At 38.3% G+C, this 19,786-nt stretch overlaps 1 protein-coding gene across 9 annotated transcripts in view; it reads left to right on the top strand.

Annotated features, from left to right (window-relative positions):
- ERC2 (ELKS/RAB6-interacting/CAST family member 2) overlaps window positions 1-19,786 on the top strand; it is a 1,001,656-nt gene that overhangs the window by 287,654 nt on the left and 694,216 nt on the right. For all 9 annotated transcript variants that reach the window (XM_060402360.1, XM_060402362.1, XM_060402364.1 and 6 more), the window contains one exon: window positions 14,665-14,739. In XM_060402360.1, the coding sequence (XP_060258343.1) occupies window positions 14,665-14,739 (75 nt within the window). The remainder of the gene's footprint in view (window positions 1-14,664; window positions 14,740-19,786) is intronic.

Consider the following 19,786-nt stretch of genomic DNA (forward strand, 5'->3'; position numbering starts at 1 on the left):
TCATGTCATCTACAGTGTTTTACTTGTTTCTTCGTAATTTGAATTCCCTTTATTTCTTTGTTGCTTTCTGTGGTTAGGATTTTCAGTATTATGTTTCTTGCCTAAGAAAGACTTCTGATACTACATTGAGTAAAAGTGGTGAAAGTGGGCATCTTTATCTTGTTCCTCACCTAAAGGGAATGCTTCCATCTTTTATCTGAGTATTATGTTTACTGTGGGTTTGTCATATACAGATTTTATTATGTTGGAGTATGTTTCTGTAACACCAACTTTCTTGAGAATTGTTATTATAAATAGATGTTGAATTTTGCCATATGATTTTTCTGCATTTGTTGAGATGATCACACAATTTTTAGTCTTCAGTTTGTTAATGTGGTGTATCACATTGATTAATTTTTGGAAATTGATCCATCCTTGCTTCCCTGGAATAGATCACACTTTATCTTAGTGCATGATCCTTTTAATGTACTGTTGAATTCTGCCTCCAGTTAGAGTAACTTCTGAGCTTTCAATGTGCTCATGTGATTAGGTTGTGTTCAGATTATCTGGGATAATCTTCCTATCTTAATATCTATAATCTTAATTGTATTTGGAAAGCACCTTTTGCCATGTAACAATATATTCACACTGGAATGAGTAGCCATTCCCTTCTCTGGGGGTGGCTCAGATGGTGAAGAATCTGCCTGCAATGCAGGAGACTTGAGTTCAATCCCTGGGTCAGGAAGATCCCTGGAAAAAGGAATGGCTACCACTTCAGTATTCTTAGAAGGAGAATTCCATGGACAGAGGAGCCTGGTGGGCTATAGTCCATGGTGTTGCAAACAGTTGGATACAACTGAGCGACTAACACTGATTTCCTTTAGGATTGACTGGTTTTATCACCTTGCTGTCCAAGCGACTCTTAAGAGTCTTCTCCAGCTTCACAGCTCAAAAGCATCAATTCTTTGGCCCTCAACCTTCTTTATGGTAGAACTCTCATATCCATACAATACTACTGGAAAAACCATAGTTTTTACTATATGGACCTTTGTCAACAAAGTGATGTCTCTGCTTCTTATTATGTTTAGGTTTGTCATAGCTTTCATTTCAAGGAGCAAGTGTCTTTTAATTTTGTGTCTGCAGTCACCATCTGTGGTTATTTTGGGGGCCAAGAAAATAAAGTCTGTCACTGTTTCACTTTTTCCCCATCTATATGCCATGGGACTGGATGTGATGGGACTGGGACTGGATGGGACTGAGTGTCATGATGTTAGGTTTTTGAATGTTGAATTTTAAGCCAGCTTTTTCACTCTTTTTCACCCTCATCAAGAGGCTTTTTAGTTCCTCTACACTTTTTTGCCATTAGAGTGGAACCATCTGCATATCTGAGGTTGATATTTCTCCTGGCAATCTTGATTCCAGCTTGTGATTCATCCAGCCCAGCATTTCACATGATATACTCTACATATAAGTTAAATAAGCAGAGTGAAAATATACAGCCCCAGCATTTCACATGATGTACTCTGCATATAAGTTGATTAAGCAGGGTGACAATATACAGCCTTATCTACTTTCCCAGTTTTGAACTTGTCTGTTGTTTCATGTCTGGTTCTAATTTTTGCTTCTTGACCTGCATACAGGTTTATTAGGAGACAGGTAAGGTGATCTGTTATTCCCATTTCTTTAAGAATTTTCCACAATTTGTTGTTACCCACATAGTCAAAGGCTTTAGCATAGTCAATGAAGCAGAAGTAGATGTTTGTCTGGAATTCCCTTGCTTTTTCAGTGACCCAATGGATGTTGGTTCTTCTACTTTTTCTAAACCCGGCTTGTACATTTGAAAGTTCTTGGTTCATGTATTGTTGAAGCCTAACTTGAAGGATTTTGAGCATTACCTTGTTAACATGTGAAATGAGCATAACATTCTTTGGCCATGTCTTTATTTCGTATTGGAATGAAAACTGACCTTTTCCAGTCCTGTGGCCACTACTGAGTTTTCCAAATTTGCTGGCATATTGAGTGGAACACTTTAACAGCATCATCTTTTAGGATTTGCACTAGCTCAACTGGAATTCCATCACCTCCACTAGCTTTGTTCATGGTAATGCCTCCTAAGGCCCACTTGACTTTGCATTCCAGGATATCTGGCTCTAGATGAGTGACCACAGCATCATGATTATCTGGGTCAATATGACCTTTTTTTTTTTTTTAATATAGTTCTTTGTATTCTTTCCACCTCTTCTTAATCTTTTCTGCTTTGGTTAAGTCTTTGATCTTTATGTCTTTTATTGTGCCCATCTTTACATGAAGTGTACCCTTGATATCTCCAATTTTCTTGACAAGATATCTAGTCTTTCCCATTCTATCATTTTGCTCTGTTTCTTTGCATTGTTCACTTAAGAAGGCTTCTTATCTCTCCTTGCTATTCTCTGGAACTCTGCAGTCAGTTGTGTATATCTTTTCCTTTCTCCTTTGCTTTTAGCTTCTCTTCTCTCAGCTATTTGTGAGGCTTCCTCAGACAACCACTTTGCCTTCTTGCATTTCTTTTTTTGAGGGATGGTTTTGATCATCACCTCCTGTATAGTGTTACGAACCTCCATCCATATTTCTTCAGTTACTCTGTCTACCAGATCTAAGCTTTTGAATCTAGTTGTCACCTCACTATCTAATCATAGGGATTTGATTTAGGTCACAAATGGCCCTTTTCCCCATTTTCTTTGATTTAAGCCTTAATTTTGCAATAAGAATTATTGGAGTCACTTAACTTATTGTTTCTGTCTCCAGAGTAACTCATGAAGTTGCAGTCAAGCTGCTCTGTAAGGCCGCAGGCATCTGAAGGCTTCACTAAATTTGGTCAATCCATTTCTATGATGATTCATTCATCTGACTGTTGGCAGGAGGCCTCAGTTTCATGTTGTATGGGCCTCTCTATAGGTTTCAGGTTAAATCTCCTTATGGCGTGATAGCTGGCTTCTCCCAGAGTGAGTGACCCAAGAATGTAAGCAAGACGAATGCCATGATGTCTTTTATGATGAAGCCTCAGAAGTCATACTTGTTACTTCTACTGTATTCTTTTTGTTGGAACTGAGTTATTAAGTCCTGTCTTCAGGCACTACATGTTAAGATATTTAAGCTTCATCTTATAAAGGGAATATAAAAAATTTGTGAACATATTTTAAACTACCACACAAAGATTTGGTGTTTCTTTTTTTTCTGAGATTGCTAGGTTGATTATTTTTAATTTATTTAATTTATTTTAAATTGGAGAATAATTGCTTTACAATGTTGGTTTCTGTCATACAACAGTGTATACATATGTCCCCTCCCTGTTTTTGAATATATTCTAGACTAGAGGTTGACAAGCTTTCTATAAAAGGCCAGATAGGATTTGAAATATTTCTTGCTTTGTGAGGCCATTTTGTCTCTCTTATAACTGCTCAACTCTGCCGGGAAATGAAACCATATGAAAGCAACCATACACAGTATGTAAGTGAATGGATATAATAGTATTTCAGTAAAACTTTATTTACCAAGATAGATGGTGGGCTGATGGGCTGTAGTCTGCCGATTTCTACTGATAAAGAGATGAAAAGGGTAGAGGATTATTCTAAGCAGATGAAACAGAGTGTTTCAGAAAGAACATAATTATTGTGCATTTAAGAGTATAAAGATTGCAAAAAAAAAAGTCTTTCTCATGTACTAGAAAGTTTACTGTAAAATTGTTAATAGAAAAATAATAGAAAACATATTTACACATACAAATTCTGAAGTCATAAATATTATTGAAATTAGAAACTAAAATTGAAAGCTTTGTACAGTGCGGACAGCTGTCATTTATGTAAATGAGAAAACAATGTATTCTTTTGTTAGATTTCACTATTTATGAGGATATTCATATGTAATAAATGCATAGAACATGCATAAGAAGGATAGACACCAACTTTAGATGATGGTTTCTCTCTAGAAGTGTGGAAATGGTGAAGGTTGACTTAGGTGAAGGGGCTTAGTTTCTGTTGTATTTCTGGCTTAAAAATTTTTTATAAATAGAAGTACCTGCAGCATAAAATTTGCCACTTTAACTGTCCTTAAGTGTACAGTTCAGTAGTATTAAGTATATCCACATTGTTGTGCAACCGATCTCCAGAACTTTTCCATTTTGCAAAATCGAATCTCTATACCCGTTAAACAACTCTGCATTTCCCCTGCCCTCAGTCCCTGGCAATGATCAGTCTACTTTTTGTTTCCAAGAGTTTGACTGTTGTTGATGGCTCTTATAAATGAGATCATACAGTATTTGCTTTTTGGAACTGCTTTATTTCACTAAGCATAATATCCTCAAATTTCATCCAAGTTGTAATAGGTGGATGAATCATCTTATATCCTTTTAAAGCTGAGTAATACAATGTATATATATACACCATATTTGATTATTCATCCATCTGTTGAAAGACAGTTCAGTTGCTTCCACCTTTTGGCTCTTCTGATAATGCTTCTGTGAACATGGATGTACAAATCTAAAACAGAGTTTTGATGAAATAAATGATCAGTAAATAATTGTGCAATATAGTAGCCTGAGTAAATCTTATAGCCTAAAGGTCTTTTTTTTTCCCTTCCATTCTCCCACAGCACATTTCCGTCAATTTTTACTCACACTATCCACCAAAGCTACTCTAGTCAAGGTTATTAATGTCCTATGTGTTGCTAAGTCATATGACCATTCCTCTGACCTCATTCTATTAACTGCTCAGCAGCAGTTGATAAGGCAATCATTCCTACATCCTGTGTTTATTTTCTCCACTTGATTTCCAGGATACTACTCTCCTTGTTCTCTTCCTACCTCTCTTGGTATTTTTTCCTCAGTCTTCTTTGCTGGTTCCTCCTCACTTCTGAGACCCCTTAATGTTGGATTGCCCCTGGGCTCAGTCCTTTGATTTCTCCTCTCTTCTCTATGCTTAGTCCCTAGTTGATTTTATCTAGGCTCCTAGCATTAAGTGCTATGTATTCACTGATATCAAATTTGTAATTGTAGCTTTTACTTGTCCCTTCAAATCCAGCTTATCTATTCAACTGCCTACTTAGCATCTCCACCTGAATGTCTAATAGCATCACAGACTTAACACATGCAAAACCCAGTTTTTGATTCCTGTAACTCCCACTTGTCCCTAGTCTTCTCTGTCTTGGTATGCCTTGAAGCCACACTTTACTTTTCTCTTTCTCTAGTCCCAGGCAGTCTATCATGAAATCAAGTGAGCTTCACTTTCAAAGCATATCCAAACTTAATTCATTGCTATAGACTTTACTCTGTCATTGTAGTCCAAGATTCTTTTGTCTGTTGCTGGGTTTTTTCCAGTTTCTTCTACTAGGCCCTGTGATTTTTCTCTTACCTCCCTCCTCAATCCAAAACCACACTTCAGTTCAGCAGCTGGAGGAATCCTTTAAGAATGTGCATCATATCCATATCATGGTTTGTCTTTTCCCAGAAACTTCCAGTGGTTCCCCATTTTCCTCAGAGTGAAACTAGTATCAATACAGTGGACTCTAAATATATACCTATCTTCCCATCATCCCCTACCCCTGAACTCTGACCTACCACTTCCCTATCCCTTATGTAGTTGTAGGCAGGTACACAAGCATTTGCTCTTTATTACCTCTGCCTGGAGTATCTGCATAACTGGTACCCTCATTTCCTTTAGATTTTTGTTCATATTTCACTTTTTCCTGAAACTTTCCCTAATCACCCAATTTAAAATGGCTCAGCTCTCAAAGGTCCTGCTGCACCTTCGTGACTTATTTTTACAACACTTATGACACACTGTTTTCGTCACCTTTTTAAACTGTTATGCCTTTCTTCTATTGGAATTTGAAGTGAAAAAACAGAGGGGCTGGGATGTTTTTCTGCTTGGTTTACTGCTATATTATCTATATCCTTTATATCAAATTGTTTTTTGTATGTATGAATCTGCTGTTTCTTAAGACTGATGAGCTGATGTTGAGATTATTGAGTTTCTTTCCTGTTGGTTTCTCCAACTGGTTTTATTCCTTAGAAGTGGCAATTAAAAGATACAGCTTCAGAATATTCTGCACCCTTCCTTGAAATTTGAGAATGCTTGTAAATGCTTTCATGGGACTTCTGGGGGTAGATAATAAAATGCCATGAAGTCTCTGGCTTATTTCTTGGAATCTTTGCACTTCAGTATAAGAGGTTGGAGGACACTGGGGCTGCCATGCTGTGAGGAAGTCAAGTCACACGGAGAGGCCATATATAGTTGCTCAGATTTAGAATTTCAGGTAAACCTGGCCTTCAAGTCATTTTCTAGCCAAGAAGACATATGGGTGAAGAAGCCATCTTGGAAATGGATCCACCAGCTGCAGCTGTTTTAACGCTCTAATACCATACTTTAAAAAATCAGCCTTCCTTGCTCTGCCTGTTATGAGTTTCTGACCCAGAATTCATGAGCATAATAAAATGGCGATGATTGGACACCACTAAATTTGGGGTGATTTTTTACACGGCAGTGGATTACCAGAATGGTAAGGTGGAAAGTCCAGATATAAATAATAAATTACTTTTGGATAGAAAGTTAAGTTTCAAATTTTTTTTTTGTTTGCCAAAGAAAGTATATGGTATGTGCAGACATTATCCTGTCAGGCTCATCTTGGATGCTAGTGTCCATCCAGATTAACTCACTAGACTTTAGATTCTCATTAACTGCCAAGAAATGTCATTCTGATGAACCACTTGAGATTTCATGCTCAAAATTCTGGGTTCTTGTTATATTTCCATGTTGATCACCTGGAGGAGCTGGCAGTTTTATACCAGCTAAGGCCAGCCTAGTCATTAGATTATAGAAAAATAACCTCAGTATCAGTGTCACAGTGATAGCCAATTTTCTTCTTTTTATTGATTTTGAAATGAGAATGGGTGTGATTAGAACTATCCACCAGAGACAAACTTTTCAGAATCAGCTGCTATTGAAAATCTGGATGTTCTCAGATCTGCAAGGCCAATAGAAACTCACTCATAAAGCTTCGTTTACTCGTAAGAAAGGGGAACATGACCAAGGTCTCAGGCTAGGACTGGACAGGGTCCTGACTGTCCATCTCCACGAAGTGCACGTTTTTCTCATTAAGTGGTTTTTAGCCTGTAGTATGGCTCAAAGATGAACTTCTTGGATGCTGGACTAGGTCCTGTGAACCAGCTGAAATGATATAGCATTTTGTTGGTGTATGCTTCTGTATCGATTTCTGGGGATAATCCATACCTTCTGACTGATTCTTACAGAAATCAGTGACCCAGAAAAGCATAGGAACTGCTGAACTTAATGTTTCAATATTGTCATTTAAAAACTTATCGGTTCAGTTCAGTTCATTTCAGTCGCTCAGTCATGTCCGACTCTTTGCAACCCTATGAATTGCAGCACGCCAAGCCTCCCTGTCCATCACCAACTCCCAGAGCTTACTCAAACTCATGTCCATTGAGTTGGTGATGCCATCCAACCATCTCATCCTCTGTCGTCCCCTTATCCTCCTGCCTCCAATCCCTCCCACCATCAGAGTCTTTTCCAATGAGTCAACTCTTTGCATGAGGTGGCCAAAGTATTGGAGTTTCAGCTTCACCATCAGTCCTTCCAGTGAACACCCAGGACTGATCTTCTTTAGGATAGACTGGTTGGATCTCCTTGCAGTCCAAGGGACTCTCAAGAGTCTTCTCCAACACCACAGTTCAAAAGCATCAATTCTTTGGCGCTCAGCTTGCTTCATATTCCAACTCTCACATCCATACATGATCACTGGAAAACCATAGCCTTTACTAGACGGACCTTTGTTGGCAAAGTAATGTCTCTGCTTTTTAATAAGCTGTTTAGGTTGGTCATAACTTTCCTTCCAAGGAGTAAGCACCTTTTAATTTCATGGCTGCACTCACCATCTGCAGTGATTTTGGAGCTCAGAAAAATAAAGCGTGACACTGTTTCCCCATCTATTTCCCATGAAGTGATGGGACCAGATGCCATGATCTTCGTTTTCTGAATGTTGAGCTTTAACCCAACTTTTTCACTCTCCTCTTTCACTTTAAAAACTTATAGAGTACTACCAGTGGTATTTTTTACAGAGCTTGAACAATGAATTTTGCAATTTGTATGGGAATACAAAAAACCCTGAATAGCCAAAGCAATCTTGAGAAAGAAGAATGGAACTGGAGGAATCAACCTGCCTGACTTCAGGCTCTACTACAAAGCCACGGTCATCATACAGTTTGGTACTGGCACAAAGACAGAAATATAGATCAATGGAACGAAATAGAAAGCCCAGAGATAAATCCACACACCTCTGGACACCTTATCTTTGACAAAGGAGGCAAGAATATACAATGGAGAAAAGACAACCTCTTTAACAACTGGTGCTGGGAAAACTGGTCAACCACTTGTAAAAGAATGAAACTAGAGCACTTTCTAACACCATACACAAGAATAAACTCAAAATAGATTAAAGATCTAAATGTAAGACCAGAAACTATAAAACTCCTAGAGGAGAATATAGCTAAACACTCTCCGACATAAATCACAGCAGGATCCTCTATGACTCACCTCCCAGAATATTGGAAATGAAAACAAAAATAAACAAATGGGACCTAATTAAAAGCTTCTGCACAACAAAGAAAACTATAAGCAAGGTGAAAAGACAGCCTTCAGAATGGGAGAAAATAATAGCAAATGAAGCAACTGACAAAGAATTAATCTCAAAAATATATAAGCAACTCCTGCAGCTCAATTCCAGAAAAGTAAACAACCCAATCAAAAAATGGACCAAAGAACTAAACAGACATTTCTCCAAAGAAGACATACAGATGGCTAGCAAACACATGAAAAGATGCTCAACATCACACATTATCAGAGAAATGCAAATCAAAACCACAATGAAGTACCATTTCATGCCAGTCAGAATGGCTGCAATCCAAAAGTCTACAAGCAATAAGTGCTGGAGAGGGTGTGGAGAAAAGGGAACCCTCTTACACTGTTGGTGGGAATGCAAACTAGTACAGCTACTATGGAGAACAGTGTGGAGATTCCTTAAAAAACTGGAAATAGAGTAAGTAAAATCTTATCTTCCCTCATCCCTGCACCCAGATGCGCCTGGGGAACTTCTGTAGTTTATTTAAGATCATTGCCTAATGGGTGTATCTTTCAGATGATTAAGGGTAGTTGGAGCACCAGCAGCCAACTCATCTTACTCTAAGTTTAGAAAAATTTGGCCAGCACTCACATGTTAAAATCATTTTGCAGTAGTTAAAGCATAGAGAGCTGGGATCTCTACATATAAAGGCTGAAAACACTGAGACTAACTTAATACAAATTCATTTTTCATGTGTACCACCATCCAATGTGGGTGTTCAATAGACTTTTCACATGGCATTTCAGGAACCCAGGTTCCTTTTCTCTTGGGGTTCTGCCATCTTCTTGGGTCTTGTGTTCCTTTAGCAGCAGGCAGAAAAAGAGGGAGAGATGCGGACAGGGTGAGAGATTGCTAAGGCCTTGAGTTCCTCATTGTCACCCATATTCCACTGGCCAGAAATAAGTCACCTGGTCTCACTTGAAACAAGGGTGGTGGTGGTGGCATTTCCTAACAATAGCCCCACGCTAATGAAGAGGAACAAAATCTTTATTGGGCAACTGATCCTTTCTGCTACAATCAGAGTGTGCTTTTTAAGGATCCCAAATCTTAGAGATGAATAGAGTTGCTGAGATGGGACTTGTAGGCAATCTATAAAGTTTTCCCTGTGGCTCAGATGGTAAAGAATCTGTCTGCAATGTGGGAGATCTGGGTTTGATCCCTGGGTTGGAAAGATCCCCTGCAGAAGGGAAAAGTTTCCCACTCCAGTATTCTGGCCTGGAGAATTCCATGGACTGTATAGTCCATGGGGTCGCAAAGAGTTGGACTCAACTGAGTGACTTTCACATAAAGTTTTCATGTGGCTCATAATCTTCACTTACCTGATACCTTAAGATTAAGGTGATCCTCAAACTATGAAGTCTGAGTTGATTGAAATATGTTTAAAATAGGAAAATTACAGTTCTTGGGTAATTGGAAATTTTATTTACTTTTATAAGGAGTGACAGAAGATTGGGGGCTGGTTTTTGAATGACCTAAATCAAATCCCTTATGATTATACAGTGGAAGTGAGAAATAGATTTAAGGGCCTAGAGCTGATAGATAGAGTGCCTGATGAACTATGGAATGACATTCATGACATTGTACAGGAGACAGGGATCAAGACCATCCCCATCGAAAAGAAATGCAAAAAAGCAAAATGGCTGTCTGGGGAGGCCTTACAAATAGCTGTGAAAAGAAGAGAGGCGAAAAGCAAAGGAGAAAAGGAAAGATATAAGCATCTGAATGCAGAGTTCCAGAGAATAGCAAGAAGAGATAAAGTCTTCTTCGGAGATCAATGCAAAGACAGAGAGGAAAAGAACAGAATAGGAAAGACTAGAGATCTCTTCAAGAAAATTAGAGATACCAAGGGAACATTTCATGCAAAGATGGGCTCGATAAAGAACAGAAATGGTATGGCCCTAACAGAAGCAGAAGATATTAAGAAGAGGTGGCAAGAATACACAGAAGAACTGTACAAAAGAGATCTTTACTACCCAGATAATCATGATGGTGTGATCACTAATCTAGAGCCAGACATCCTGGAATGTGAAGTCAAGTGGGCCTTAGAAAGCATCACTATGAACAAAGCTAGTGGAGGTGATGGAATTCCAGTTGAGCTGTTTCAAATCCTAAAAAATGATGCTATGAAAGTGCTGCACTCAATATTCCAGCAAATTTGGAAAACTCAGCAGTGGCCACAGGACTGGAAAAGGTCAGTTTTCATTCCAGTCCCAAAGAAAGGCAATGCCAAAGAATGCTCAAACTACCGCACAATTGCACCCATTTCACATGCTAGTAAAGTAATGCTCAAAATTCTCCAAGCCAGGCTTCAGCAATACATGAACTGTGAACTTCCTGATGTTCAAGCTGGTTTTAGAAAAGGCAGAGGAACCAGAGATCAAATTGCCAACATCCGCTGGATCATGGAAAAGCAAGAAAGTTCCAGAAAAACATCCATTTCTGCTTTATTGACTATGCCAAAGCCTTTGACTGTGTGGATCACAATAAACTGGAAAATTCTGAAAAAGATGGGAATACCAGAACGCCTAACCTGCCTCTTGAGAAATCTGTATGCAGGTCAGGAAGCAACAGTTAGAACTGGACATGGAACAACAGACTGGTTCCAAATAGGAAAAGGAATATGTCAAGGCTGTGTATTGTCACCCTGGTTATTTAACTTATATGCAGAGTACATCATGAGAAACGCTGGACTGGAAGAAATGCAAACTGGAATCAAGATTGCTGGGAGAAATATCAATAACCTCAGATATGCAGATGACACCACCCTTATGGCAGAAAGTGAAGAGGATCTAAAAAGCCTCTTGATGAAAGTAAAAGAGGAGAGTGAAAAAGTTGGCTTAAAGCTCAACATTCAGAAAACGAAGATCATGGCATCCGGTCCCATCACTTCATGGGAAATAGATGGGGAAACAGTGGAAACAGTGTCAGACTTTATTTTTGGGGACTCCAAAATCACTGCAGATGGTGATTGCAGCCATGAAATTAAAAGACACTTACTCCTTGGAAGAAAAGTTATGACCAACCTAGATAGTATATTCAAAAGCAGAGACATTACTTTGCCGACTAAGGTCCATCTAGTCAAGGCTATGGTTTTTCCAGTGGTGGTCATGTATGGATGTGAGAGTTGGACTGTGAAGAAAGCTGAGCGCCGAAGAATGGATGCTTTTGAACTGTGGTGTTGGAGAAGACTCTTGAGAGTCCCTTGGACTGCAAGGAGATCCAACCAGTCCATTCTGAAGGAGATCAACCCTGGGATTTCTTTGGAAGGAATGATGCTAAGGGTGAAACTCCAGTACTTTGGACACCTCATGAAAAGAGTTGACTCATTGGAAAAGACTGATGCTGGGAGGGATTGGGGGCAGGAGGAGAAGGGGACGACCGAGGATGAGATGGCTGGATGGCATCACTGACTCGATGGACATGAGTCTGAGTGACCTCCGGGAGATGGTGATGGACAGGGAGGGCTGGCGTGCTGCAATTCACGGGGTCGCAAAGAGTCGGACGTGACTGAACTGAACTGATAGTAGGACTTGTATAGTCGTAGCAAAGAGAACTCTGTTTTTATTTTTGCAAAACTATTGCTACAAGTTTAGCTTTGTTATTGCATATTTGCCCTTAAAAATGTTTTCATGCTTGGTAGAAATTTTAACAGAACATGTTTTTACCCTAATGGTTTTTACCTTTGTTATGTTGCTTAGTTGCTTCACAATTATTTTTGTTTGTTTTATACAAGCTTAACCTCTCTCCTCAAATTATGTTATGATTTTTATTCTGAAACTTCAGTGGCTATGGTATGAAATTATGAATTTCATTCTCAGTTTTTTTCATTAAGATACTTTTGATACCACCTGTTATCAGAGTTGTTGACATACCTATGAAACGTGTTTCTTCTATGACTTACTATGGAACAGTTTTGACAGGTTACTTACTTTCTGTTTTCTCATCTGTAAAATTTTATTGATCCAGTGAACTCCAACAATCTTGGAAGTAATGTTGAGGGCTAATCGACTTTTTCTTTTTTGAAGGTTGAATTCCTTATGTGATGTATATGATAATATACTGAACCTGGGTTCAGTAATACTTGGACTCATTCCTTACAGAAATATTTTAGGGGGAAAAATGTTCTAATTGATGTTGAGACCATTTTGAATAACGCCCAAGCACCAATTCTAATTCTTCTCAAATTCAAGGTTGAGAAATAGTTTTGCATAGCTCTGCTGATTTGTGCCAGTGATGCCTTTGAGGAGAAAATATGCTATAGTCTAGAAGTATAGCAGTAATTCCCCAGTACTGGTCCCTAGACATATGTACCACGGCCCATGACCATGGTCTTCTTGGGCTGCTGGAAAATAAGAACAAAGTAATAGGATATGGGTGAAAGGTTGCCTGTTTTCTTAACCCTGGAATCCAGGGAAGGACTATCTTTTTCTCTGTGACTCTGTTCTGAAAAATTTCTTTCTTGATGAAATGTTCTTTCTTAATGAAATGGTGATGATAATAGATGTTAGTAATGGTGGAGGTAGGGTTATTTTTAATGTCTTTACTTGGATAAAGCCAGAAATTATATTGGTCCTCTTCTTTAACACTCAAGATTTTTCTTTTCCTTTTTAAAAATGTTTGTGGTCCTGTGGAGTGTAAAGTCACTCAGTCATGTCTGCCTCTTTGTGACCCCATGGATAGCCCATGGAATTCTCCAGGCCAGAATACTAGAGTGGGTAGCTGTTCCCTTCTCCAAGGGATCTTCCCAACCCAGGGAACATAAAGATCTAGCACTATTCCATATTGATGTTAAATGACTTTTCTGGAAGCAAATAAATCTTTTAGCATTATCCATAGGGCTTCCCTGGTGGCGCAGAGGTTAAAGCATCTGCCTGCAATGCAGGAGACCTGGGTTCGATCCCTGGGTTGGGAAGATCCCCTGGAGAAGGAAATGGCAACCCACTCCAGTATTCTTGCCTGGAGAATCTCATGGACAGAGGAGCCTGCTGGGCTACAGTCCACAGGGTTGCAAAGAATCGGACGTGACTGAGTGACTTTACTTTCACTTTCATAGGTAACATATAATTCAAATAAGTCTTAATGGAATTATTCTATAGGTGAGTAACTGTACCAACAATTTTGACATGTGTAAGCATTTTTATTTATTCCTGTCATTGGCTACTTTCATAAAACTGTTTATAATTATCATTAAGAAAAATAAAGTATGAACCTAATAACCTTATCTATTCTCTTTTGCCAAGGCTATCTTTTAGTCTTGATAGACTTTTTTTTGGAGACATACAAAAAGTAAGCCTTGAAGCTTAAAATTGTAATTATGTTTTTTTGCTTTTTATCTATAAAGAATTTCCTGAGTTTATATCTGGCTTTAACCATTTTTTCTCCCCTCTAACACTATTGATATTAATGCAGGTTTTAATTTCTTGGCATCATGAATGCACAAACACATCACACACAGATGTGATTTTGAGCAAGGATTGAAACTGTAAATTAGCAAGCAAGAGATTCACAGGGTTTCATCAGACCAATTCACTGCAAAAAGTGACACTGTTGTACTGGAAATGTTTTAAATTGCTCATTTCAAACCTACTTCAGTAGCAAAATACCATGCGTGCAGCAGATTTGCAACCACGTTAGTCATTTTCTTTCCTCTGTTTCCTTGCTGTGTTTGTATCGGGAGCACAGAGTAATGTAATTTAGTAAATTATGATTTGATGGCTGGGCAACAGCCCCAGCGTTGAACAGTATTTGGATTATGATTACTTGCTGGCTTTGTCACAGTTGACATTAATTATTGATGGAAGTTTCAGAAATAGCGCATGTGCCAGGAGCTTTTCACCGGATCGCAAGCTCCAGGCAGCAGGGATGCTAACAAGGGTGGGGGAAGAGGCACCTGTGGCTTGTTTATGTCTGTACACTGTGAGCCTGGACCGGGTGGGCTGAGTGGTACCTGGGCATAAGTCATGGTGTAAGGGAAGGATGAACCGTCAGGCTTATTTCTATCGTGTTCCTCCCCAGGAATTACACCGAAGGAGCCAACTTCAGCCGGAGCCAGCCAAGACGAAGGCTCTTCAGACTGTCATTGAAATGAAGGTAGGAGCTGTTCACATTTTTCAAAAACAGCTGTTTCCTCGGAGTTTGTTCTAAACTTGATGGTGACTAACACAAACGCATGAAGTGGACAGTTGTGTTTTCCTTAGGCACCCTGATGGGTGCTTTTCTTCTGGATTTTTTATTTTTATTTTTTTTGCCTTCTCGGGTATATTTAATTTATTGGCTCTTTAATGAGGATGCTTTTTCTGGGCAAAAGAATAAAGGGCTCAAGTATCCTTTGGCAGAAAGTAGCTGGCTTCATTTCCAGAGCATAGCCAGTGCTTTCAACCCTAACGGAGGTTTTGTGTGTGCTTTAAAAGTAAATTTCTAAAACTAGAATAATTCTTTTTTCTTCTCTCCATTCACATGACAATGAAAAGACACCTTGAGAAACTAAGATTTGGCAAAGATCAGTTGTTTTTTGTGCAATGGGGGTGTTAAATAAGTAAAATTATGCTATCAGCAAAATTTACTTTTCAAAGAATAATAACTTTCTTATGACTTCAGTATTTTCTCCTAAGTCTGAAATTAATAATTATTAAATACAAAGTACTCTATTTAACTGGGGGAGCATAGAGATATTTAAAAGAAGCAAAAATCCTCCTGGATGGATTTAGGGCATTTAAAGAATAATGTAGTATATAATGATGACTGAGCCTTTAAGAAACCAATCTATGAAACCCAGTTGCTTTGTCAGTTTATAAAGATTTGAAGTCTTTTACTTTCAGTTTTTGCCCAAAGGCAGCAAATAGTAGAGTATTTCTTGTAAGAATAAATAATTATTGATTTTAGTTCCATGAGGAAAAAAAATCATGATGATAATGTTTGCAATTTGAATATTTCATGCCTAAGTATAACATTTGAGAGTTTGCTGGTCACTATCTTTCTACAAAAGAATTCTAAAGCTTCCTGATAGGGTAATGATTTTTCTGTCTTGGAACACATTATTTTGGATTGTCTGCCAAAAAATTCCCAACTCCGGGGGGAAGGAAACTAATACAAGCTACTGAGTTTCTGGCATTACAAGTCTAACTTGAGTTTGTTTTTTTTTTTTCCTAGTCAATGACAATGTTTTCATCCAAGTGGATTTTTTTTTGGAAATAACGTAGAACATTTACTTTAAGACTTTATGTCCCCTAAGTGAGGTTACATGATTCATGGTACTTATAAATACATTTGCAGCAAATTGATTTGAAAAATATTATCAAAGGATCAAATGCCAGTAGGGTTAAAAAATAATTGCTAGTCTTGGCTCATCTATTCTTTTTGGATTTGCATAATTTTGACTTATTTTGTAAATTGACTATTCTACACTTGTAGGGGAGTATAGAATCTCATAACAGAGATTTCTTCCTCACTTCACATTGGAACCAAACTTGAAACTTGGCTAAGGCTTAAAAAAAAAGAAGAATAGAAAAGGAAAAAGACAAGACAAAAGATTTTATTTCAGTTTTCTGCAGAGTCATTCAGTCTCCTTTCTACCTACCTCCATACCTACCTCCCCAGTCCCAACACAATTAGTAATAGAAGCTGCTGCTGCTGCTGCTGCTAAGTCACTTCAATCATATCCGACTCTGTGCGACCCCATAGATGGCAGCCCACCAGGTTCCCCTGTCCCTGGGATTATCCAGGCAAGAACGCTGGAGTGGGTTGCCATTTCCTTCTCCAGTGCATGAAAGTGAAAAGTGAAAGTGAAGTCGCTCAGTCGTGTCCGACTCCTAGTGACCCCATGGACTGCAGCCCACCAGGCTCCTCCGTCCATGGGATATTCCAGGCAAGAGTACTGGAGTGGGGTGCCATTGCCTTCTCCGCAGTAACAGAAGAGGGTGTATATAAAACTATTTCCAAAGCATTCTTTTTTTTTTTTTTTTAAGGAAAGATTGTGTTTCAGAACTCTTTGGAGAAACCAGAAGTGGCATCTCTCCCAGAGTAGTGGTCATTTTCCTGTTAAAGATCTCTGTACAAAGACTATTAGTGCTTTCTTATGATTTTAAGTATAAAGTCTGTTTGCTCATAGCTTACTCTTTTTAGCATCATATGTTTTATTAGAAAACAAAAAATAGTAATATTGGGCTACCTACAAAAGAAGGCCATATAAAATATGTTTTAAATTATAAAATATAATTTTTAGGGCAAATTCATTCCATATGTTATCAGTAAATTGAGTCTGGAGTTTTGTTTTTATTTAAATGGATGCCAGTGATGCTGATTGGTAGAAGAACACAATTTAGGACAATTGATAATCAATATACTGTCAGGGAACTGAGCCTGGAGTTCTTCTGTTGTCTTTGAATGCCTGTTAATTTACAAAGCACTGCCTTCTGTTTTGTCAGTGGAGAAGTCTGGGTCCCATTAGCATCTATACTCAGTGTGCATAAATTGAGTTATGGGGGCAGCTGGTAGAAGGTCATCTCCTCGGTCATGTGTGTAAGGTTGTGATGAAGGCTGTGATCTCTTCTGATTTTGTATATTATGTTTCTGTGAAATGGGAGGGAATATTGGAAACCCATATTTTATAAGCATTAGGGTTGACTACCAAATAGAACTAGCCCTTAAAACTAATAGGCGTAACTTGAGACAGGGTTGTGTTTTAATTTAAACACCTTTGGATAAAGGTGTCATATACTACCTTGGCAAAACCTGAAGTTAAAAGGAGCGTTCCTGGAGTCAGTTGGACATTTAGTTTTGGAGAGGTGACATGAATTAAGGGTTTAGAAGCTACCGCTACTTTTCTCTTACTTCTTAAAGAAACTGAGGATGAAATTATGAGTCTTCATCTTCTCCAAAAATATACATCAACTCAGAAAGTTGTTATGAAAATCTATGAAATCTTGCCCCAATTAGAGCTCTTTTAGAGCCACAGTCTGGTAGTTCTAGTAGATGTCTATGTACCTCTCTGGGCTTTTAGAGTTGTGAAAAGACATCTCTGTGGGGGAGGGCCATCTGCATACACCGAAGTGGGGGCAGTTCTTTTGCAGCCATCACAACTGCTGTCAGCCAGTTCAGTCAGGGGGGCTAAAGTCACCTGAATAAATATGAAAGGAAGCCAAGTAAATGAAGTTATTTGTGATTTATCTTCTTGCAGGAAGCTCCAAGTGTTAATTTTGATCCTGATTTGGTCTGGCAGGTATGTTCCAGGTTTGCACTTAGAACATGGTGTCTTTCAGAAAAATTAGTGTTCCTGTAGATGTTGCAGTGCTCCTCCTTTTCTTGCTTTTGTGACTAAAGATTCTTTACTAAGTTTCCCTTTCCTGCTCTTATGGAGAACAGTTAAAAATGTAGGTAAATGATTTGTTCCCCCTCTTTTCTTTTAATTCCTTGAATGTGTTTTAACCTACTTCTATTATAAATTTGACATGTCATAAACATGACATTCAAAAGTTTCACTTTCTTGGATTCATTCATAAAGCTGTATCTAGTGTTTTCTTTTTTTTAAATGAAAATGTATTATAGTAGCAACAGTACTTGTCAGATAATCTGTTTTTTTTCTTTGTTAGTTAAAACTTCTAAGTGAATGAAAATCTAATTTAAAATGGTTAAAGCCTAAAGGAAATGTATTGACTGGGAATATAACTGGGAAAAATAAGATATTGTTCAGGAATAGCTTGCTCCTGGGGCTCAAAGATGTTAACAGATTCCATGTTCTCTAATTCAATATCTCATTTTAGGTTTCTTCATGTAAGTCTGTTTTCAGACAGCCCCTTTGTGTGTGTCTGAGCAAAGTGGCTGCAGCATCTTCAACAATCACAGATGGAAGGGATAGGGAGAAGACTGTGTTTTTAAAAAATGCAAAAAAAAAAAAAAAAGAAAAAAAAAGGAAAAACAACCAACCCTAGAATAATAACAATTACTGAGATGGAACATAAAATTTCACTCAAAATTTAACAACTGAGGCTGTAAGGAAAAACTTGAAATTCTCTAAATTCCATTAGCTTAATAAATTAGATGACATTCATCAAGACAAACTTTGTTAGTGCTAAATTCAGCACAGTTTGTCAGATGGGATATATGAGTGACATGGGTTTTAGTAAGAGTTGCAGATAATATACTTGATCTGGTGAACTTGTTAGCTAAAGTGGATTAAGAAGCTAGGGGTGTAATGTGACTATATGGCAGTGTTTCTGTGGCAACTGAAGTGAGGATTGTGGTTATTTAGGTTTCTTGTCACATAATCAGCTGTGGCACTTTTTGTGTCACGAGTGGTTCTTCTTATGTAACATTTATCCCCACTAAGCTTTTCTATGGAAACTGAGTAGTAAGCAGTTCAATACTGAGCTTGACCAAGTTGCTGCCTCGTAGATGTGCTAGTAAGTGAAAGAATATGACTTTGTGTTCAAGTGCTACGTCTAATGGTGAGGTTGATCTTTTGATTTTAAATCCACAAACCCAGCCTTGTCTTTGTGTTCAGGCAGATGTCTGCTGTTCTTCTGCATGGGGTTGACTGACCTGTAGTTGAGCTAATTTTCCGTTAAGAGATAGCTTGGTGTTTGATCAAATTCAGGCAGTTCAGTTTCACCGGGCATGGTAGGGATACACTGGAGCATGGGAAGGCAAGAACTACCTGGTAACTTTTCCCAGCATCACATAATTAGGAAGGGAAAGATTTTGATTTCAAACCTTGGCCATTGAATGCATCCCACTTCCCACTGTGAATATAATTTGAGTCCTGGGATCTAGTCAGGAATACCATGAAGTGGCTGAAATGTTTTCTTTGGCTCAAGGGCCTACCTAGGTTTATGTTACCCATCTTTTGAACTGTTATTTTATATGAGGCAAAACATGGCAGTCAGAATTATTTTTTCTCCCAAGATTACGTGTTCATTGCAAATTTGTGTCAAGCTTCGTTTTTCTAGTTAAGGCATTATGTTGGATCTTAGGCCTTGAAAATAGGCCATGGCTCTTTTTGTGGCTACTAAGAAGAATTAACAACAAGAAAAAAATTAAAATCCTACCTGTATCACCAGTGACATCCACAGCTCAAACACCACTAACCACTCATGGAGAACGAGGTATGAGGCATCTGACGTGTAATAACCCATGAGTAGCA

The sequence above is a fragment of the Ovis aries genome, chromosome 19 (genome assembly GCF_016772045.2).
Source record: "Ovis aries strain OAR_USU_Benz2616 breed Rambouillet chromosome 19, ARS-UI_Ramb_v3.0, whole genome shotgun sequence".
Classification (NCBI taxonomy): Eukaryota; Metazoa; Chordata; class Mammalia; order Artiodactyla; family Bovidae; genus Ovis; species Ovis aries.